Here is a 22,010-nt window from a genome sequence, read left to right on the forward strand (position 1 = left end):
TTTATTCTAATATTTTAATTCCGCAAGATATGCCTCCTTGAACATACATACCTGTAGCTGCTTTGTGCCACTAAAAGGTTCTTCATGTAATGATAATAGCACTAGTAGTAACAATAATAAAAAATACCGTCACTGTAATGTTTGTCAATGCTAAGTGCTCTACATGTGACCTCTCAGTCTTATAATACCTTTTGAGATGTAGTTGGTGTAAATTCCCATTTTATAAACAGGGAAACTAAGGCTTTCCAAGGTTAAGGAAATTGCATAAAGCAAGGTGACTTGTGCAGGTTATAATAGTGATTCTGACCAAGCCATGTGGCTGCAGAGCCAGCTCTCTCACACTGCACTACTCAGTGCTGGCCACAGGGCACCCCATTGCAGAAGCACCTCACGCAGGTGCTTTGAAGTCCTTCGGAGCTGACAGATCTGAGCCCACAAAATGTACTCAGTGTGTTCCTGTGAATAGGTAGGGATTCACATTGTTCTCTCTTTCCTCTTAAAAATCATACTGTCTTTTCCAAACAACCTCCTTGTTCCTCCCTCTTCTTTGCCTCCTATATCCACAAATTTTGCCTAAATAGATCTGTAGTATCTATCTTAAACTCAATTACCTATCAGCAAAAGGTCTCAGATAACCAAAGGAGCAAAGGATTTCAACTCTGAGATTGAGGCCCTGGTGAGTCCTCAGTATTTTCTTACCTGCCAGTCCTCCTGTGCCTGGAGAATATTGACTTAGGCGTGGATTATTTGAAATGTTTACTTGTTACTTATTGAGTATAATTTTTTTCTTTTTTAAGAATCTGGATTTAGCCCTGGCTGGCGTAGCTCAGTGGATTGAGCAAGGGCTGCGAACCAGTTCAATTCCCAGTCAGGGCACATGCCTGGGTTGCAGGCCATAGCCCCCAGCAACCACACATTGATGTGTCTGTCTGTCTGTCTGTCTGTCTGTCTCTCTTTCTCCCTCCCTTCCCTCTCTAAAAATAAATAAATAAAATCTTTTAAAAAGAATCTGGATTTATTTAATAGAGTATATTTAAATTAAGGTAGAGAAGCTAGAGGACATGAGGAGACAGTAGGCAGAGGGGGGGAGTGCAAGTGCTTCACCAAAAGATCATGGATGCATCAGAATCACTTCACTGGCTTTTACTGATCCCTGAAGATTCTGGTTTGATAGTCAGAAGGAGGGATCTGAGAAAATTTTTTAAACCTCTTCTCATCTTTCTTCTGATGTGTAGCCATGTTTGGGAACCACTTTCCGTTCCCATCGACTGCTCTCTGCCTCCAGTTCTAAACAGGAGAGAGTAGTTACGTCAGACTAGATGAGTGCCCAGTGGAATGCAGGGTGGGCACTTGAGCCTATTGAACAGTCCCACGACCTACTAATGCCTCTTTCCCTCCAAGGTACTAATAAAAGCAGGCCCAAGAAGATTCAGGGAAAATCCACACCTGTTTCAGCCATCGATTTTGCATTCATCCTTGATTTAAGATACAGGGAAAGCTATCCCTTGAGGCTTTCTTAAGGAAAGCCCACTTCTTATAGTGGGACCTACAATTTCAGCACAGATTTGACAGTGGCAGAGGCCTTTGCACACGAGGTCACTAAGCCTTAGCTGCAAAACTCAGCCATGCCAGATTTGCAAAAGTCTGTTCAACCATTTTGGTTAACCAGTTACCCTAAATTTGTGAGGTCAGGGACAGTCTATTGCAGTGATTTTCACCTGGTATACTGCATGGGTTTTTAAAACATGTAATACTTGACTATTTAGTCAGGAACACTGACCTTTTTTTTCCCTTAGACTGTCAAATTAAAAAAAAAATGACAACAGTCAACACAACAATTGCCATCTGGTGTGGATGAACCAAAATTATACATATTTTTTTGGCCAGATCAACAAAAATGTTTTTTGTGTTGTGTGTGTGTGTGTGTTTGTTTTTGTTGTGCCACACAGTTTTAGTAATTAGTTTATCTGTGCCATGAGATGAACAAGGTTGAACATCACTGATCTATTCTTATTTAATAGAGAAGGAAGTCCAGGTGAGAAAGGCATTGCGATAACCTGAAGTCCTAGTTGTAAAACAGCTACACTCCTGGCCCAGGAAGCCCCACCTCTCCATGTTCTCTGAGACTGTCCTGAAATGATGGGCTGAGTCAAGTGTAGAGCGGTTAGTTGTAGGGAACCACCTCTTCTTCGTCTTCCTTCACTGACCCCTTCTGGGCTGACCACAGGTGGTTTGGGTTTGAGTGCAGCCTCTTAGGTGTTTCCAAGCGTGTTGTTGCCATGACAGCATGTTTGTCATCCACTGTTTCTTTCTGGCCTCTCACAGCTCAGTTGCCAGTCTCTGTCAGGGTAGGGTGTTTGCTCTCTGGGCACAAACAGCTGGTGGACTTCTTCCTCCATCTTAGAAACCAAGCCCTGTGGCTCCCTGCTCTATTCCCTCTTGGGTCTCCCAACTGCTGCAGATGCCCACCTCCTCCTCCTCCTCTGATAATTGGATCATTAGTCGTCTTTGCCAGAGTTGGATCTTCTCAGCTTTGTACGAAAGTGAATGTCCTTTCTCCAGGAGTGTGAGCAGTAGAGCCTGGTCCTCTTCTCCTGTTTGGCTCTACTCATCTCCATTAACACAGCTAGAAGCTTTCAGCTCTTTCCCCAAGACCAGTAGCCACGAGGAGAGGAAATCACATAGGGGCTGAATAGGTAGATGATGGGTACAGATTTAGCTGAAGAGTTCAGATCTACAAGAAGGAGGCGTTTTCATGACATCCAAGGTTAGATGATCTGTTGAGCTGGACCTGTTCTTGGGGCTGTCTTTCAGGATGAGGGAAATCATCTTTATAACCCGAAGAGTCATCAGTAGGTTTAAGTATTGTTTTTAGGAGCTACTATGGGTCTTAGTCACAGACGGGGATAAAAAGGGGAAACTAAAGGGATTTAGTAGTAAAGGTAAGGTGGTGTGTATGGAGGAGTACTAGGAACTGCAGTAATTGACTCGAGGGCCCAGAATATCTACGCCTGTAAAATTCCTAGGAGTCTGTTTTGTGCCTTTTAAACTTGCCTTTGTCTTACAGCAGCCAGTAAGGAGGAGAAGGGGAGAGAGCTCATTTGATATTAACAACATTGTCATCCCGATGTCTGTTGCTGCAACAACTCGTGTGGAGAAACTGCAATACAAGGAAATCCTTACTCCCAGGTAGAGGCCCTGAATAACAGACTTCTCTCCCCATTGTTCCTGTTACTGCCCTTTTTCTTTTGTCACTGAGCTTTGGGTCCTAGCCTTGGATTTTGTCTTCTCTTTAAGAGGTAGTTATGTGTAATAAAAGTGAAAATTATTTCTCATTAGTTCTCTCTCGTTCCATTATATAAGTCTAACCAGACCATAGGCCATAAATTGGTGATAGACATGCTTTGTTCAACACATACAGTGTGTTTTAAATATTGAATATGTTGTCACATCAAAGCAGGATTTCACTTGTGAATCTTTTTTTCTAGCTTTTGTTGACAAATCAGAAGATCGGGGGACCTTGTATGTACAGTCCCTTATGGTAGCAATGAGCTGGTGCTGAACAGTGGTGGTCCCCTTTAAGCAGGTTCCTTTGTTTGAGTTTCTCAGTGTCTGAGACTGCATCCTGGTTTCTGGTCCTTCTGGGTGTTTGAGTGTGAGGCCTCTTAAAGAGGCTAAGGAGGCCAAGCTTTGAGAGGGGAGAGCCTGCCCAACAGAAAGCAGTGTCAACTCACAGCCACAGGGCTGTCATTCTTGCATGGACACATTTATCCTCCCCAGGTAACCGGCCATCTCGTGATTGTCCCTTCTTGGTTTTGCAGCTGGCGGGAGGTCGATGTTCGGTCGCTGAAGGGGAATCCTGACGAGGAGAATGAGGAGGTAACAGCATGGTCATTCTTTCTGCATCTCTTAGACACATGTGGGTGCACACCTCCAGATGCCTCAAGACCTGTGGGTATCAAATGCAAGCTCATATTCCTGTTTTGACCAGAAGGAGCCTAGTATGGGGTGGGGCTGGCTCTGGAATTGATCTACCCGCACTTAAAGCTCAGCTTCCTGGAGGAAAGAGGGAATCAATGAAGCTGCTTTGTTGCAGGTTGAGGACCTATCTGATGCAGCCTTTGCCGCCCTGCATGCCAAATGTGAGGAAATGGAGAGGGCTCGGTGGCTGTGGACCACGAGTGTGCCACCCCAGCGACGGGGCAGCAGGTGATGGGTCAAGGAGTTTGGTCCCTAACCATGTGGGTGGAATTACTAATGCCTCTCAGTTGTTTTTCATATTTGTCCACTGGCAGTGGCTGAGAATACACAGGTTCCCTTGGTGTCTGTTGGGCCCAGTGAGGGTATAAGCAGTCAAATGCTGGATCCTTGCTGAGTAGATAGTGATCTCTTAGAAGAGTAGGCTGGCTGTGACATTTGGAGGCCTCATCACCAGCTGTCCTTCCTTTGGACAGTTTAGTATGGTTTTGTGGTCCTGCTTGAGAGAACTGCCCCACCCTGTCTCCAGCTGTGGTTGACAGTGGCAGAAGCCCTCAGGATTCTCAAATAGAAGGATTTAGACTTTTGATTTTGCTTTTTTTCTTTGACTATAATTTTCAAAGCCTGGACTATTTCCCTCTCCCTGTAAATTCTAGACATTGAGCAGGGATCAGCCCTGGCATTGTTCAGCCCTGGCTTTCTCTTGGGACGATAGATGTACACAGTTCTTAGAGGTCATGTCATGTAGCTACGCATCTGCTGTTCCTAGGGAAGAACTGTTGGTGGCTGTCTATCTTGACTTCTCTGGTTGGGATGCTTTTTTCCCTGCCTCCTCTCCAACACCCCTGGCCCCTCCAAATAAACACGCTAGAGATTCCCCTATTACTTGGCACTCAGATTTGCATTCCTTCCTATACAGGTCTTACAGGTCGTCAGATGGCCGGACAACCCCCCAGCTGGGCAGTGCCAACCCCTCCACCCCCCAGCCCGCCTCTCCTGATGTCAGTAGTAGCCACTCTTTGTCGGAGTTCTCCCACAGTCAGTCCCCTAGGAGTCCCATCAGCCCGGAACTGCACTCGGCCCCCCTCACCCCTGTGGCACGGGACTCTCTACGCCACCTCGCCAGTGAAGACACCCGTTGTTCCACGCCAGAACTGGGGCTGGACGAACAGGTGAGGGGTGCTGCCTTTGCATGGGGTTGGTGGGGTGGGGGGTGGAATTGGGAAGGGGCAGCACCTGCTGAAGATGAATCTTATTGTCATGATTCTCCCTCCACATTTTGAAGGGGACAAAGGACTGCACTTGAAATTGACCTCCTGAAGGCACCATCACCTGTCCATTGTGAAAGGGTGCCCACTCAGTGAGGGATCTTCCCAGACCCCAGGAACTCTAGAGAGAGGCTGGTCAGGGACTCCAGCCCGCACATACTGGGCCAGGATCTTGGGGCAGGGGGCAGGCTGGGACTGGGTCCTTACTAAGGCAACTTGTCTGCCCACAGTCCGTCCAGCCGTGGGAGCGGCGAACCTTCCCCCTGGCGTACAGTCCCCAGGCAGACTGTGAGGACCAACTGGATGCTCAGGAGCGGGCAGCCCGCTGCACTCGGCGCACCTCAGGCAGCAAGACTGGCCGGGAGACTGAGGTGGCACCCAGTTCTCCTTCCGCTGTCCCACCCAAGAGTCGGCACCTGACAGCAGCAGTCACAGCTCAGCGTCCCACGCACAGATGAGTGGGATATGAGAATCTAAACAGACTCACTAACTATATTGGCATTAAAGCTTCAACAATCTCTGCGTTTGATATTCAAACATCATATGCCGGAAATTTTCACAGTTTTTAGTGAATTTAACGATTTAGATTCTACTTTGGTAATTTTTTCTTGTTTTGATTTTTGTTTTGGTTTTTTGTTTCCATGTTTCATTGTCACACCTGAGCACTTCCTCCAGTTGGCAAACAGAAGTTCAGGATAAGAGCCTGCCAGCCTGGTCCTGGCACATCCTCTGCACTGTTGAATCACTGGACTTAGCGATGTTTGATGATCACCTCTCCCTCGCACCTGTGGGCAGGGTGGAACAGCCATGTGGGCAGAGGGGATGGAAAGCTGCAGCTCAGTATTGCCACCTTAAGTCAGGGCGGGGAAGAGCAGCCCACTCTGGGCTGCTTCCCCCTCTTCTCGCATCTGTGCTGGAGCGTACCCCTCACCCAGAGCATCTTGGCCATAGCTGCCAGCTAGAATGGCTTCCCCTTGTCATCAGATCCTGGAGACTAAGTGGGGTTTCCTCTGCATTTGGTCATCTCTGTTTTAACTCCTTAACTGCAGCTAACTTGGCTGCAGCTGCTCAGGTCCCCATCCTGCCCCTCTGTGCCCTCTCGTCTGCTCCCCCATGCCATCCATATACATACCCGCACACACCAGTCGTTCCACTCGGGCCTTTTCCCCTGTCCTTGTCCATGAAGGTAGAGCTAGACTGCCTAACCTCTGTTCCCACTCCTCTACAAACTAGGGGTCTGGGAAGGGAGCAGCCATTTCCTCTGTGTAATTGTGTTTTCCCTGCCTGATTTATTTAGTCATGTTTCCTTCCCATCCAGGTCGCTGTCCATGTCAGTTAGGCTCTTCCTCTTTTAAGCTTCCCTTTCCTGTGGAACATTGTCTGGTCCCAGCCGTGGTTCCCATCACTCCCCCCGTGGTCACCCCCTTGGTTGTTAACCTTGTGCCTGTCTTATGTATGATCATATTACCAAAAAGGGGGCAATAAGATTATTTTAATTTTTTTTGCCATTTTGTAATCATATAAAAATAGGCAAACTGCTTAATGGTTGGGGTTTTTTCACAATTTTCAACATTAGTGATTTTTTTGATTCTGTTTGCAAGTTAAATGGTTTGTCATTGTTTCTTTAAAAAAAAAAAACCAATAATGCACCATATCCCTATGCATAAAGTGCTTCTTCTATTTATAAGGTTGAAAATTCTGAATAACCCTTTTAGCATTGTAAAAAAAAAAAAACAAAAAAACAAAAATGGGAAAAAAAACCTTGTATTTTGTAAATATTTTCTTTTTCTGCTTTGAGCTGTGTATTGGCAGCAAAACATGTAGCTGTCTTTGTTCTATAGAAATGCTTTTCTTCAGAGAAGCTGATCTTTGTTAATGTCTTGATTATGTTCACAAAGCACAGACTAGTGCTTTAAAAAAAAAGAAGGAAAAAATGAAAAAAATAATAAAAAAACGTTACAGACTGTTGTGTACTGGGCCTTTCTTGACAATTGGACAGTGGTAATGGTGGCAGCTTAGGAGCTGGCCCTGTGGAAACAGTTCTCTGGTGTCCTCGGACTTGCTGTGAACCTTGGGGCGTCTCTGCTCTGTGGGCACGGGGGCAGGGCCATCTGATGTTCCCCAGAGAGTGGCTGTGGTTGTTTTCATGGGTTGTTGGGGTGGGGAGGGTAAGAGTGCCAAGAGGACAGGGGTTCTACATAGATCATCTGCTTTTTTTTTTTTTTAAGATTTTAAAAATTTATTTTTAGAAAGGGGAAGGGAGGGAGAAAGGGAAAGAAACATCCGTGTGTGGTTGCCTCTCGAGTGCTCCCCCTCACTGGGGACTTGGCCTGCAACCAAAGTGCGTGTCCTGACTGGGTATTGAACCAGCGACCCTTTGGTTCACAGGCTGGCACTCAAACCACTGAGCAATACCAGCCAGGGCAAATGAATCATCTGTTTTTTATTGGATGTAATTGACTGTTGCTTCTCAATGTTCCTGTCTCTAGTGAAGCCAGCAGTATGACATTTTGTATCTATTCCAAATTGCTCTTTAATGGAGATTTCACTTTTATCGTTGACCTTTTTGGGGCTTGGGGCCAATGAGATATATTATGTATGGACCTTGAGCTGCTTCTCACCTGCTACCGGAGATTATAGTATCTATCTTATTAGGAGGACAAGTGCTTGATTTTCTTTGTACAAGATGAATAAGTGGGTGGGCCTGGTTCTTTCTCTTTTTCCTTTTCACAGCAGTCAAGTTGAAACAGCCAGTAAGGCTGCCCATCCTGGACACAAGCAGGAGTTCCCAGATAGCGTTTCTTTGTGTCTGCACTGGCTAAGGGGAAAAGCTGAGAAAAGTGTTTTGGAACTGAAAATTTAAAGGCTCAATGTTAAGACCTTGAACTGATTACTAAGGAATATGGTGGGTTGTTTTGTTATGTTTCCCTTTGTGACATTGCTGGGGGTTGATTTAGCAGACCCATTCCCCAAGACTGCTCCACAGGGAGGAGGAAGGCAGCTGTGTGGGCCTGGGATTTCCTTCAGCTGATTGGCCTAGTGTTCTGCTTCAGCCCCAGGCCTCTAGGCTAATTTCCAGGGATGAAAAGATCTCATGCACCCAGCCTTATCACATCTTAAAAACTCTGAGGGCAGACATGTGAGCTCAGCCCAAGGGGATTGACCCCATGGCTGAAGAGACTAAGAATCTTTCACCTTTGGGGCCCCAGAAAGAGCTGGTAAAACATCACATCTCAGTTTTAATACTCTCCGTTTAAAAAAAATATTTATTGAATTCAGAGAGTAAAACACAGGTTTGTTATTCCACCCATTCATTGGTTGGTTCTTATACTTGTCCTGACCAGGGAATTGAACCCACATCCTTGGCATATCAGAATGATGCTCTAACCAACTAAGCTACCTGTCCAGGGTTGCTAGTCCCTGAGCTAAGTTCTCCAAATGAGGCTGGGAAAGGACTTGAAATCCTATGTCTCATGTCATTTTCTTGTCCTTTGAATTCATGCACGGAGACTTTATTTAATCAGTAATAACTTTTATTTCCAAATTCACTTTTACAGCAACAGTCAGTGTAAATCATTTGTTAAAACATACGATACACCAAATGGACGTTCACATACAGGAAGCTAAGCTAAGATGGTTTCATGTCATCCCACCCACCCACCCTCAAATTACTGAAGATATCATGGGACTTGTGAGTGCCAGAAATTGTCCCGCCCGACACTGCGGATTCATGGACTGAGTCCATTGGGAGGTGAGACTGGGTCAGTGCCCAGGATGAAACCCTTTCCAAAACTGAAGAGCAACCAGAAGTCTCAAGCCAAGGATCCGTCAATGGGGACACGCTTGATCTCCACCTCTACCCTCGTCCCCACCTCTTGGCTTTACTTGGGGGACGAAGATAAAAGAGGGTAGAGAAAGACCTCAGTGGCTGCTAGACACAAGCCGTGTGTCTGGAGCCAGTGGGAAAAGGGACACGGAGGTGCCCAGAGGAAAGATGCCAGGGTCTAGGGGAGGCATTGTGGGCTTGGGGTCTGGCAAGAGACCAGAGCAACCGTGTCCCCAGACTCCTCCATAGGCCTCCCCAGCAGCACGTGGCCGAGAGGCACAGGGGAGTGGCCGGCAGCCTGCTGCACTTGGGAGTCCTGTCAGCAAAGAGGTGAAGCCCAAGGACCTCCAGCAAATGTGGTGGAAATCATGAAGGAAAAGGGTTACAAGGCGGTTTAACTGCTGCACTCCAAGACTTCCCTTTGCCCATGGTACCTATCTTACAGGTTCCTCCCCCCCCAACCCCTATAGCACAACAAGCAATCGCAAACAGGATACAGTCTCACCATTGAAGTCAATTTAAATGGAACTATTGATAAGAGTGGAGAGCTTGAAGGAACCAGGTATATAGCATGTCTAGCCCACCCAAGGGACATTGAAGGTGGAGGTTCGGGGGTGGGGGAGAGCCCAGCCCTGGGGGATTGTCCTCATTTAAGGTCACAAGCTAGCATCCCTTTTTCTTTCCAGGCCAGTGTTCATGTGATCATCCTAATCCGTGGTTTTGAGGCTGACCCCAGTGACCCACCCTCCAAGGGAGACGTCAGAACCCTGGGAGTAAGGTATTAGAGAACAGGGCACAGGTCCTGCAGGAAGAAATGCAGCCAACACTAGCGGCAGTGATGCACCACATCTAATAGCTAGCCCGTCCTTAAATCACAGTGCCTTTTTCTTTCTCAGAACCCGAAGAACTGCTGGAACGCAAAGGACAGTGGAGGGTTCTGGGCTGAGGTGATTTCCTTGCATGAAAGCTCTGGCTGCAAGTGAAGGCTCCCACCACGGCCCCCAGGGCTGCCGGCAACTACCTAGACTGGAAGTGGCAGGACTGGGCCTGAAGTCGCTGAATTTCTCTAAGCAGCAATTTTCCACAAAGGCTGCTCCCAGTGACAGCAGCTGGGACTTGTGCAAGGTCAGCGGGGGGGCTCTGGCCAAGGCTTTGGGGGTGGTGTCTGACTTGTCACCCTTTCTCAGTTGGGCATCCTGGGGCCCCAGCCCCTGCTGTGGCTGCAGGGCCTCGGTCCTCGGTGGGGAGGCCTGAGCTGCCCTTCCCGATGGCGGGGGTGCTCTCCCTAGCCGGCACTGGCTTCATCTTTCTTGTGATGCAGGGCGTTAGTTGTAAGCCCGTCTGTCAGGGCTGCTCTGCAGCTTCTTCTGACTGGGACCAGAGAGGGCCATTTCCACCCTGCCAGCCAAGCCAGCCACAGGACACACAACTCTGCTCTGACAAAGGGAAGCCCTCGGGGTGTGGGGAGGGGCACCCAGCCTCCGTCCTGGTCCTGTGCTTCAGGCCTTCCTCCAGCGGGGGCCTTGGATGTCAGACTCTGGCTCGGTTGGGTCCCAGATGCCGCAGAAAGCCTTCAGAAGTGGGAGGGCCCCCCCAGGGGAGAGCCACGCTGGCCTCCTGGAGCCGAGGCCCAGCGTGGGGGTGGGAGACAGCGAGGGGCCCCCATGAGGGTGGGTTAGAAACCTCTTTACAAGCATTTCAAATACATGCGTCCTTTTTTTTTCCTTTTCACTATCGTAGTCACTCTGGTGACTCCAAGCATAGACAGACACGGCCGACGACAACGAGACAGGGTGCGGACAGGGAGGGGAAGGCGACGTCTATGTATATGCTCAGCTGCTCCAGCAGGACAGACGGCATGGCTTCCCGCTGGGCCGGGGGAGAGCCATTTCCGGGTGGGCGGGCGGGCAGGCCCCTTGGGGGGTGTGGAGGGCTGACTGCATGCACTTGGGGCTGGGCAGCGGCTGCGCTCTCTGAGAGGCTGGCAGTCACGGGCTGGGGCGGAAGTGGGGGACAGAGGGGATGTGGTCCCTCCCTGGGGGCCCGCCTATCCTGGTGCCGGCTCTGGCGACCAGGGTATCCAACACAGGAAGGGGACCGGGTCCTCCGGGAGGAAAAGCCTCTGCAAGTCGACCTCTAGGGTCACTGCCGAGTCCCACACCCGCGATGGGAGGTCAGGTCATCGGGTTCATCGTGAGGGACATGCCAGTTGGATGAGTGTAACTTAAACCTAGAAACTGAGGTCCCACCTTGTGCCCAGACTCTTGCCTTCCGTTGATTTCATCCCTTAACGTAGGTGTCTCCCACATCCAAACGATGCAAACTACTGAGAAGGGGAGCGATGAGGCTGGGACCTCGGGACAGTGTGACATAATGAGGGTACAGGCAGTGACTGGGCTCTGCACAGTGGGCACAAGGGCGTGGCGAGGGCAGACAGGTGGCTGCAACAACATGGGAGGAACGGGAGGATCGCAGCCCCCTCCCAGACCCCCGCACACTCCAGAGATGCCAGCCGCCCAGGCTTGGGGACAGGCGGGTGTCCCCCAAGAGGCACAAGTCCTTACAAGAGAACTGGTTAGCCCTAAAGTCCCAGATCAGTGAGGTGGCCAAAATCGTGGCTGCACTTCCAACTTTCAGAACACAGTAAAATAGGGTTTCCGTGGGGCGAGGGGCGGGGGAAGCCCCTCAGTCCAGGCCCCAACCCCAATGGTGGGGGCAGGGGAGAAAGAGGTCACCGCTCAGGACACTGGGGTCAGTCTTGTCTAAGGAAGAAACCCACAGGCTGCCACCCTCCCACCAACCAGCCTGCTCCTCTTGCCCACTGTCCCCTCATGGTGTGGGAGGGACTGCACCCCCTCGCCCAAAGGCCGCCCTAGACGGTGGCACATGGCCCACAGCAGATCTGGGGCCACCAGCTACAGGAGGCCACTTGGTCCCAGCGGAGGCTGTTTGTCCTTCCTGCAGCCCTACCATGCAAGGAGCAGGGCCCTCCCCCTTTGAGAGCTCACCCCCCTTTCCCTGTCCACCCCGCCTCAGCCTGTCCTGCGTCTCTGGCCCCCCCACTGTCCAGCTCACATCAGCACACCTAGTATCAAGTCCTTTGTTCTGCCGCAGCCTCTGTGACATCCCCAGAATGGGGCCAAAGGGGGGGGCGCCCCCAGTCCCTGAAATTCCCCAGAAGCACCTTTCAGAGCCTCTCCTCCCTCTTCCACTCAGAGGGGAAAAAAAGAATCAAAAGTAATTGCCCAAGGAAATGTTGGGTGTGGCCATCTTGAACGTGTTTTTAAAAATATTTTATTATTCCTAGCCCACCCTTCAATTTGGAAAGATGAAATTTGCTCTTATTCCCGTCACTGATTTTGAAGTCCCGAGCCCGAGCCGAGCGACAAAAGCAGGTTAAGTGGTTGGCCGACGGACCGGTCTGTGAGGAGCAGCTGGGGGAGGGCGGAGGGCGAGGGGCCGGGTCACCATTCTTTTTTTTCCCACACTCTCTCACTCTCTCCTCTCCACGATCCCTGACCGCCCCGGGGGCCTGATCACAAACCCTGCTTGGCCAGGGAGGCGGACACTTCGTCAGCTAGCGTGGCGAGCTGGGGCGAGTCCACCATGTCGATGCTGCCCGTTGAGGACACGTTGCTGAGGTGCCGCGGAGACGTGTCCCCGGACACCACGGGCGACTTGTACACAATCTCCGCCCCGTGGTCGGTCTTGGCTTTGGCGTTCTCGCGGAAGGTCAGCTTGTGGGTCTCGATCTGCAAGGCAGGCGGGGAGGGAGGCCGAGGTGAAGGGCCAGACAGAGGCGGACGCGCCCTGCCCGCCCGGCCCAGGAGGGATGGTGCTGACGAGGTGGCAGTGACCCTGGTTTGTATGGCTTTCCAACGGCAAACCCTTGTGCAGGGTCCTTCTGTCACCTGCCTCCAAGTGACCCTGTCCCCCTCTCCGAGGCAGCGCCCATTGTAAGTGTCTTGTCTGTGGACCCTCACCGAGCGATTCCACACGCCCATATGTGTATGTGAGAGATACATGCGTGTATATTTTAATGCATGTGCTAAAAATACCCACATGCTTTGTACTTAGGTTTGTAAACGTTAACACCTTCTGTTATCAGTACCTGGTCCCCTTGGGCCTGTTGATGGCGGTATTCCGCCATAGCAGATGTACCAAAAGTTATCTACTCGCCGGGGGAGCGTATTTCAGCTGTCCCCACCTCCTGCTGGGACCGACGATGCTGTGCATGAATAACGTGGATGTCTGTGCACACACATCATTGCACACGCACGGAAGTGCATCCTAGAAGTGGAATCGCCAGGAGGTCATAAGGCACACTCATTTTGTTTTGATAGCCACCACGCACTTGCAAATGGAAGCGTCGAAGTTCCCTGGAGAAGATTCAGGGACGTCCCCTGAGTCCCTGCCCCCCAAATCAGCCGCACACAGCCCTCCCCCTTGGCAGGGACGGGGGAGTTTGGACAGGCGGCAGCTGTGGGCGGCAGCACGGGCAGGGGTGCTGGAGAAGGCGGGGAAGCGATGGTGTGGCCCGGAGCCCCCGGGGCCGAGTGCAGAGGACGCCTGGGGACTCTGAAAGCGTCAGCTGGGGATGCACAGGGTGATTCTCTCCTCATGAGCCCTGCTGTGGTGGACACAGTCGTTCTCAACCTTCTGGGGGGTCCTAAGACCTCTCAGTCTGGTGAAACCAGAACCATTCCCCCCACAGAGTTTTTCCACTCAGTTTTCGGAGTCCTCGGCCCGTGAAGAGCCCCTGCTGCAGAGGCTCCGGTGGGGCTGCAGAGAAAATCCAGGTTCTCCTTGAAGCTGTAAATATGCTCATTTTATTCATGTGGGGTCGTGCTTTGATAAAAGGACCCTTCCAGATCTCCGCATTTCAAAGGCCTCTTTGACATAAGCTTTGCTAAGAACATTCATGTTGATGTTTTTTAAAAGCTTTGTTCTCACGAAAAAAAGTGATGGGTCCTGGGAATGTTCCCAGACCCCCCAAACTGGAAGGGCTCAGGTGGGGTGAGACGTGTCCTGTGCCCAACTGCTGAGGCAACGGTGGGCGTGGGGGGAGCTGACCCCAAGGGGACTGACCTGGAGGGGACCTCCACCACCTGGACAGGGCCGGCTGAGCAGCCGGCTGGGCGGGGCAGGGCCCGCCTCCAAGCCGCCACTGAGCAATGAGTTAAAGCAGAAGTTCAGACTCAGACTTGACGCTGACTCATGTCCCTAGATGATGACGAAGTATCAGGAACCTTCCAGAACACCATCTCCTGCGGGCCTCACAGCCCCCCGGGGACGTGGGTGTTTCTGCCCACTTTGCTGGAGGAGAAATAGACCGGGAGTGTTCGCTGACCTTGCCCAGGTCCCCCCTGCAACAGGGCCTGTCCCAGCCCGCTCGGGACACAGGAGACGGGCGAGACCTGCCTTCACCAAGGCCCGGGCCCTGTCCTTCCCTCCGCCTCCAGGGGGCTCTGTCGAGGGGTCGGGCCTGGCCCCAGGTCTCACTCTGCCACCTTTCTGGCAGGTGCTTCTTTAAAACCACACTGTTAGGCTTTCACGCCTGTGCAAGACGGGGAGCATCCACTCAGACCTCAGACCGAGGCTGGGAGGTGAGTGGGCCCACCCACTGGAGGATGGAGGTGGGGGGCGGGGGGGGGGGCAACGCGAGACTTGCCAAGGAGACTCCCGGCTGCCACCAGGTGTGGTATGATGGCAGGACGGCCTACCATCCGGCTGGGCCACCTTGGGGGGCGCCCTCTCTTACGCCGCGCTGGGTCTCAGATTCTTGCCTGTTCCAGGACATCTTTTGTCCCTCTGCCACTCCGCAGTCACCTCTGAGAGACACTGAAGACTGGGAGTGAGCCACTTCAGAGCGTGAGGGCGGGCGGGTGTGGCTGGGAAACCCCAAGGGCACTTGGGCTGCTTTCATGCAGATGAGGGAAGTCCAGCCACCAGGCCGCATCCTGCGAGGCGTCCTGTGGCGGCCCAGGGGGGAACCCGCCCAGGGCCACACAGGCCCCGGTGCCCCCACCCCCGAGCTCGCACAGGCAGACCCGCAGCCAGGCAGCCAGGCGAGGTCTAGCGGCCTCCCCAAGGGCATGTCGATGACAGCGGCTTTGCTGACATCTGGATTTCAGCATCCCTGGTTTGCGCTGACTGCCTCGTGACCCATTTAGAAGAGGAGGTCACGTGCCCATGACTTGCTCCAGGTGTCTGGGGCTGGCTGTGGGACGGCTCCTTGTGTGGGTGCTGGCCAACCACAGGGCCTAGGACAGGGGCTCTCACCTTTGGCCACACCAAAGAACACCTGAGGACTTTGCAAACTCCAGGTGTGCAGACCACGCCTGAGACCAGCCAGAATCTCCAGGATGGATCCTGGGCATCACATCTGTCCGAGCTCCCAGGCGACTGCAGCGGGCAGCTAAGGCCGAGCCCCATGGTCTTCTGCTTTCCTGCCCCGAAAGCTACACCAGTCCCGTCCACCCGACTCACTTGACAGCCACGCCCCAAAGTGACCGACCACCCTGCCATCCCCCTTTACCTTCTTATTCCCTCCACCAGGGACGTGGGTGATGTTATCCAGGGACCCGATCTTCGACTGGACTCGATCCTTGAAGTCCAGCTTCTCAGACTTGACTTCCACCTGGCCGCCCCCTGGAACACAGCACACGCAGGGCACGCGCCTTGAGTGAGGGCCTCTCGAGGGGTTCCAAGGAGACACCCACCTCCGGGGGCTGCAGAGGCTGTCCCGTGTTTAGAATGTGGTTTGGTCAGTCCGTCCTTCCAAAGAGCCTGAAAATGGTTTGCTTCATCTGTCTAGTCAAGGTGCGCATCAGATCTTTACTGGGAAAACTCTTCCTCCCGAGACAGCGCAGAGGGAAGTGACGACTCAGTGTGGGAGAAGTGACTCTGAATTCTAAATTTGTTGGTTTCCAGAGAGTGGAGTGTTTCTATGTCAACATCCTGTAAGCCACGGCCCTGTAAGACCTTGGAATTAACTCTAAAGGTCAAAGTGCGTTCTAAATAAGGACGGGCCTGCGCCTTGCTGCCGCCTCCGTGCTCGGGGCCAGTGCTGAGGGGGAGAACCTGCAGCTGACCTTGAACTGTGGGGGGGGGTCCACTTACACACAGACTCTTTCAATTAATGTTGTGTCTATTCCTCATGATTTTCTTGGTGATATTTTCTTTTCTTGAGTTTACTGTAATAACACAGCATGTGTTCCTCACCTGTTTGTGCTACTGGCAGAGCACACCCCCGTGCTGTTTGAGGGGCAACCGTCCATGACGTTTTGGGGAAGGACAAAGCCCCCCAGGAAAGCTGCTCATGGGGGACGGGGGGGGGGGGGGATGGTGGCACCAGGCCGGGGATGGTCGTCCCTGGGTGCGACCGAACTCCCACAACACGTCCAGGGAGCTGGGACGGAGGAGACATCATGGGCGCCACTCCCGACGGCCTTCTGCCCCCAAGGCGCTGCCTCTGCTGCCCCGCCGGCCCGAGGGGCGAGGTGCAGGCTCAGGCCCCAGGTGGAGCCGGGACCCGGAACCTACACCTGAGCGGCCCAACATGGCAGCTGCCAGCCACGTGTGCCCACTTGAAGTTTTTTTTGGAAAACTCTTTTTTAATTGAATTTATTGGGGTGACACTCGTTCATAAAACCATACGGGCTTCAAGTGTACAACTCAGTAAAGCATCATCTGCACACGGCACCCTGTGCCCATCACCCGAAGTCGTGTCTCCTTCCCCCCCATTTTGTCCCCCCTCCCCCCTTCCCCTCTGGCTGTCACCGCACTGTCAGCATGTCTGTGTTGTGTGTGTGTGTGTGTGTGTGTTGTGTGTGTGTGTGTGTGTGTGTTGTGTGTGTGTGTTTTCTGCTTAATCCTTCACCCTTTCTCATCACAGTCCCTCTCTCCTCTCCAGCAGCTGTCAGTCTGTTCCATGGCTTTTTTTTTTTAAGGGGAATTTTTTGTAAAAGTTTTTTATTTGTTTTTAGAGAGGGGAAGGGAGGGAGAAAGAGGAGAGAAACATCAGTGTGTGGTTGCCTCTCACACGCCCCCCACTGGAGTCCTGACCTACAGCCCAGGTATGGGCCCTGACTGGGAATCGAACCCGTGGCCCTCTGGTTTGCAGGCCCGCCCTCAGTCCACTGAGGTACACCAGCCAGGGCTCCATTGCTTTCTGTTACTTTGTTCATTAGATTCCACATACGAGTGAAATCATATGGTGCTTGGCTTCCTGGCTGGCTTATCTCACTTAGCATGATAGTCTCCAGGTCCATCCACGCTGCCACAAAAGGTGACACTTCTTTCTTCTCTACAGTTGAGCAGTATTCTGTTGTGTAAGTGTGCTCCTGATTTCTAATGAAGTGAACTTAGTCCAGCTTCTCGACCGCACCAGCCCCATTTCCTGTGCTCGGCAGCCGCACGTGGGCCGTGGCTGCCACACTGGACATCACAGGTGGAGGCCACGTCCATCACTGCGGAAAGCCCTGTGGACAGTGCTGATGTCTGTGGGGGAGGGAGGGGGGCTGGAATGAGGGAGAGCCAACCGTATCCTTTTCTGGTCAAAGAGGGAGCATGGCAATGGCTCTAGGGTCCCCTGTGTGGGCTGGGACATCCATACAGCCAGCCTCAGGGGTCAGGCCAGGCCCGTCCCCAGCTCTAGAGGCCCCTGGGGCAGCCTGCTTGGAGAACCCGGGTAAGGGTTTGGGACCGGCACCGGCCCTGCTGACCTTGGCTCCCGCGGCATGGCCCTGCTCAGGAGCGAGACGGGACAGCTGTGCCTCCAGGCCCCAGCAGGTGCCACCCTCAGCACTGTCCTTGACGGCCCATCCCAGCAACGCTTCCTAGCCACTTCCGAAGCAGGACCACGACGTCCCGTGTCCCCCCCACCCCCAGCCTCCCTGCCCCGTGCCTACCACGCCCCCCACCCCAAGTAGTCTGCGAGGGCTACCTGGCTTATGGTGGATGTTGCCCAGTGAGCCGCACTTGGAGGTCACCTTGCTCAGGTCCACGGGTTTGTAGACTATTTGCACCTGGACGGGAGAGGACGCGTGAGGGGCGGGCGTAGGGGGGAGGACAGAGAGAACAAAACAGGATTATTCTGTGACGAGCATGACACAGCGAGGGGCAGCTGGACAGCGTCTCCTGTCTGCTGGGGGGGTGCGCCCTGGTCGGCGTGGTGGGAAATCGTGGCTGGGGTTCCTCGACCCTGCCCCAAGCTGGCTGGGTCTTCTCCGGTTGCTGTGGGCTGCAGCCTCCTCCGTCCCACAGGACAAGGCCCCTCAGGGAAAGGCAGGGCACTCTGTCACCGTGCAGGGTTTGCTCGGCGTGCACACACAGAGCAGCCACTCTCCCCTGACAAGAAACAGACGGGTCACACTCAGTGAGGACGTGGAGGACGGAGCGTCAGCACCATCCGTTCGCGTGGCATTTGAAGTGTCTCGCTGGGAAAGCGACAGGTCTGCTGGGCCTCAAAGAGGAGAAGGAGGGGTGTGGGGTCCAGAGGCGGGCTTTCTCCCAGGAGAAGCTTCCAGAAACCCTAGCACACCCACAGCAAGAGCAGTGATGGTCAGCGAGCAGCACCCGGAGCAGCGCGGTGACTCAGACGGGACAGCCAGTTGGCACCTGAGTGTCCTGGAAAGTGGCACGAACAGGGGCAGGCAGCCTGGCAGACGCCGCAGGGTTAGTGTGGCAGAGGACAGACGCAGACACACGTGTCCGAGTCCAGGAAGGCCTAAGGCTCCAGGGAGGGTGCAGACTGGGCCCCAGGCTCCACCCTGTGGCCGGACGCACTGCCCATCCTCCCAGTGGGGCTGCGGCCCCGTACTGCCTGCTGACCTCAACCCAACAACCAGCTTCCCTGGAGGGGGCACCCCCAAGGGAGTCCGCACCAGCAGGTGGGTCTCCATGGCTGTGAGAGGTCCCCACAGGGTCACTGAGGGTCACTTCCCAGCCGTGACCTTGTGTGAGGTCACCAGAGTCCATTCGCCCAGTGGACTTGTGCTCCCTGCCCTGGAACGAGTGACTCTGGAGAGAGGTGGCCTCGTGCCTGAGGATGGCTGTAATTAACAAGGACACCAGAAACAAAGGAGGGGTCGGTTCTCCTTAGGTCAGAACCATCTGGAACAATCCCAGATGATTTCGGTTCATCAGAACCATCCTGGCATGTGCCGTTGATGGAGAGGTGATTGAGTCTGCAGGTGGACAGCAGGTGGGTGCACCCAGGCATGGCGGCCTGCACCCCTGAGGGCGGGGGTGGGTGAGGAGTGATTCAGAAAACGGGCCTGGGAGAGAGCTGTGCCCTGGGGTGGGCGCTGAGGGGGTGGGCAGGGAGCCACAGGGACCCCTCCCGGCAGGAGGGGGATGGGAATGTTGGTGTGGCCCAGGCTTCCTCCTCTTCCCTTGGCCTGGGACGAGGTAGCCTGTGAGAGGAGGGCGTGGGATCCACCTGAAATGAATGGCAGGGAAGGGTGGGGGTGGGATCTAGGGCTGGAGGGTGTGGGGTCACGCCAGGTTTGGGAGGAGCCCCGAGCCAGCTGGAGGCAGGGGGGTCCCGAGATGGAGAGGGAGCAAGGCCTGCCTGCCAGGAAGCCACCTCCAAACTGGGGAGCGGAGGGCAAGCCAGAGGCCGGAGCCCAGGCTGGGGGGTCCAGTGCCCCAGAAACACCTGCGGCTGGCACCGTGCAGGGGCGTGCAGCCCGCCGGCCGCCTTTCACCAGGAGAGCTTCCTGCGCAGGCTCCCCCTGCCAACAAGCCTCGGCCGTGGATCAAGTGCCACTCTGGGGCCCCACGGGCCGGCCGAAGGAGAGGGCAGGACAGACAGGAGGTGCCCGAGAACGGAGGAAGTCCCTTGAAGTCCTGGAACTGCCACCAGCAGCCGGAAGGTACCCTCTCTTCCCTATTTCCTCCCGAAGGAGCGCCTGCTGTCTGCGGCCCGCTGGACCCCGTCTCAGTCTCCCCAGCACCTCCCCGCTCCTGCCAGCTGACCGGACACGAGTGAAACCGGAAAGCGAGTGCCTTCCCCTCTGGCCGGAGCCCAGTCTGCGGCGCAGCCAGAGGACCGGGAGGCAACGCTAAGGCAGCAACGTGACCCTGTGACCTCGGGCGGGGGCGGGGGCGGGGGCGGGGGCGGGGGCGGGGTGGTCCCTGCACCTCTGGGCAGCAGACAAGGTGGCAGCCGGACAGGAGAGCGGGGGCTGGGGGACAGAGGAGACACGGCAGACACTGTGAGGGAGTGTTAATGAAGCGCCATGCAGCAGCCGCGTGGTGAGAGCCCACACCCGGGCAGAAGCACATTGCAAGAATAAACCCTCGGGCTGGATGAGATGGGGGCGGCCCAGGCTGGGCATTTTGTGGGGAGACAGCCCCCCCCCCCCCGGGGACCATCACCACTTCCTGGGCTGCCAGCCAGGAGCCAGGTGCCTGCTCTCAGAAACCATCCTCTCCCCGCAGGTGGACCTGGGGGGGGGGGGTCTCGAACCTCCTGCTCCCCAGCGTGTTCGGCTGGGGCAGTGAGGAGGGGGCTGTGGAGGAGGGGAGTCTCAGGATGACGAGTCTGTGCCCGCTGTTGCCCAAGGGACAGCCGGGAGGAGGACAGCAGAGCCAACCACGTGGGGAAGTGGGGATGGCAGGGCAAGCCTCAAGGGCAGTGCGCGGGGTGCAGGAGCTCCCCAGGAACGCTGAGGGCAGACTTAAAAGGGCTCCAAGCAGCATTCCCAGGTCAGCCCTGGCCTGCAGGCGGTCTGCTGGGGCACTTCTGCTGGGCTCCTTTGCCTCTGAGAGTCTGTGGGGGGTGGAGCCGGGTTTCAGCGAGAGCAGAGGCGGGAGGCGCCGGCACTGGCTGCCCCTGCACATGCGGAAGGCAAATGAGAGCCTAGACTGGGCTTCTCTTCCTCTGACAGTAAAGTTAAGACCTTTATATCCACTCGTCAGAACAAACGGGCCAGGTGTCCACACTGGAGCCACTCAAAGTGAACCTGCCCAGGTGACGGGGGAGGTGACAGAGCCATCCCAGGTGCTGCCACCTTCAGCCCAACCTCACAGGACTGTGGGGCTCCCAGGAGCCCGTGCTGGGCGGTGGGAGGGGTCACGATGGGCGTTTGTGCTGGGAGGGCCCCGCCCGCAGGCGTGAGCCAGGAACAGGGTCAGCCGTCTTCCCCACGTGGCCCGTGCAGGCCGGGGTGGGGAGGCCATGGGGGCTGGGCCCCCCCTCCTACAGCAGCGGGCACGGGTGCGGGGAGCCTGGGCTAGGTTTCCTTGGGGACACAGGCTGAGAATGGTTTATTCTGTGCAATGTCTCGCAAAGACACACACTCATGCTGCTTCTGGGAAACCAGAACCTCAGTCGGGCGCGGGGAAAGTGTGAAGGTACTCACACTGCCGCCTCCGGGCACGTGTTTGATATTATCCTTTGAGCCACACTTGGACTGGACGTTGCTAAGATCCAGCTTCTTATTAATTATCTGCACCTTTGACAGCCAGAAAAAAGGATGAGTAACCCGCCCCGTCCAGACCCTGCTCTGCACAGCTGCCCCTGCCCGCAGGGCGGGGCGGGGTGGGGAGGGCCCAGGCTGCTCCCCAGGTCGGCATTCCGGGACGTTGGGTGATCCGGGGGTGCACCCCACCTTTCAGCACTGGGTTGGCCAGACCTCAGTCAGGCGGCAGTTCCTCACATGACTAAGGGTCCTGTCACCGAGGCACCTGCGGAAGCCCCTGTGAGGCCCAAGGACAGGAGCTGAGTGTTCCCAAGGCCGGGATGGAAGCAACTGTGCTCACTTATGTCACTAGACGAAGTACGGAAAAGTCCCCCCAGGTCCTCCTCCACACCCGCCAGCCCCGTCAGAACATTCACCAAAACCTTCCTGCGGCTGTTCTCCAGCTCGCCGGGCAGTGGGATCGCCTGTGGGTGCTTTTTAAAAAAATCCCAGACCCCCCACCCCGGC

The 22,010-nt window shown here is 54.4% G+C and overlaps 2 protein-coding genes across 24 annotated transcripts in view; one reads left to right on the plus strand and one right to left on the minus strand.

Annotated features, from left to right (window-relative positions):
- The window catches only part of KANSL1 (KAT8 regulatory NSL complex subunit 1), a 150,586-nt gene extending 143,376 nt beyond the window's left edge, over nt 1-7,210 (plus strand). For all 6 annotated transcript variants that reach the window (XM_028520848.2, XM_028520847.2, XM_036033557.1 and 3 more), the window contains 5 exons: nt 3,068-3,189; nt 3,822-3,879; nt 4,097-4,209; nt 4,898-5,150; nt 5,477-7,210. In XM_028520848.2, coding sequence (XP_028376649.1) covers nt 3,068-3,189; nt 3,822-3,879; nt 4,097-4,209; nt 4,898-5,150; nt 5,477-5,704 — 774 coding nt within the window. In that variant the 3' untranslated portion in view covers nt 5,705-7,210. The remainder of the gene's footprint in view (nt 1-3,067; nt 3,190-3,821; nt 3,880-4,096; nt 4,210-4,897; nt 5,151-5,476) is intronic.
- A 1,551-nt stretch (nt 7,211-8,761) lies between these two features.
- Nucleotides 8,762-22,010, minus strand: part of MAPT (microtubule associated protein tau) — an 89,450-nt gene continuing 76,201 nt past the window's right edge. For 14 of the 18 annotated variants that reach the window (XM_028520565.2, XM_028520564.2, XM_028520563.2 and 11 more), the window contains 4 exons: nt 21,444-21,536; nt 18,020-18,101; nt 15,611-15,723; nt 8,762-12,824 (listed from right to left, as the gene is read on the minus strand). In XM_028520565.2, coding sequence (XP_028376366.1) covers nt 12,609-12,824; nt 15,611-15,723; nt 18,020-18,101; nt 21,444-21,536 — 504 coding nt within the window. In that variant the 3' untranslated portion in view covers nt 8,762-12,608. The remainder of the gene's footprint in view (nt 12,825-15,610; nt 15,724-18,019; nt 18,102-21,443; nt 21,537-22,010) is intronic. The other 4 variants (XM_036033563.1, XM_036033573.1, XM_036033571.1 and 1 more) reach the window with 1 other exon arrangement.

Source organism: Phyllostomus discolor, chromosome 8 (genome assembly GCF_004126475.2).
Source record: "Phyllostomus discolor isolate MPI-MPIP mPhyDis1 chromosome 8, mPhyDis1.pri.v3, whole genome shotgun sequence".
In the NCBI taxonomy this organism is placed as follows: domain Eukaryota; kingdom Metazoa; phylum Chordata; class Mammalia; order Chiroptera; family Phyllostomidae; genus Phyllostomus; species Phyllostomus discolor.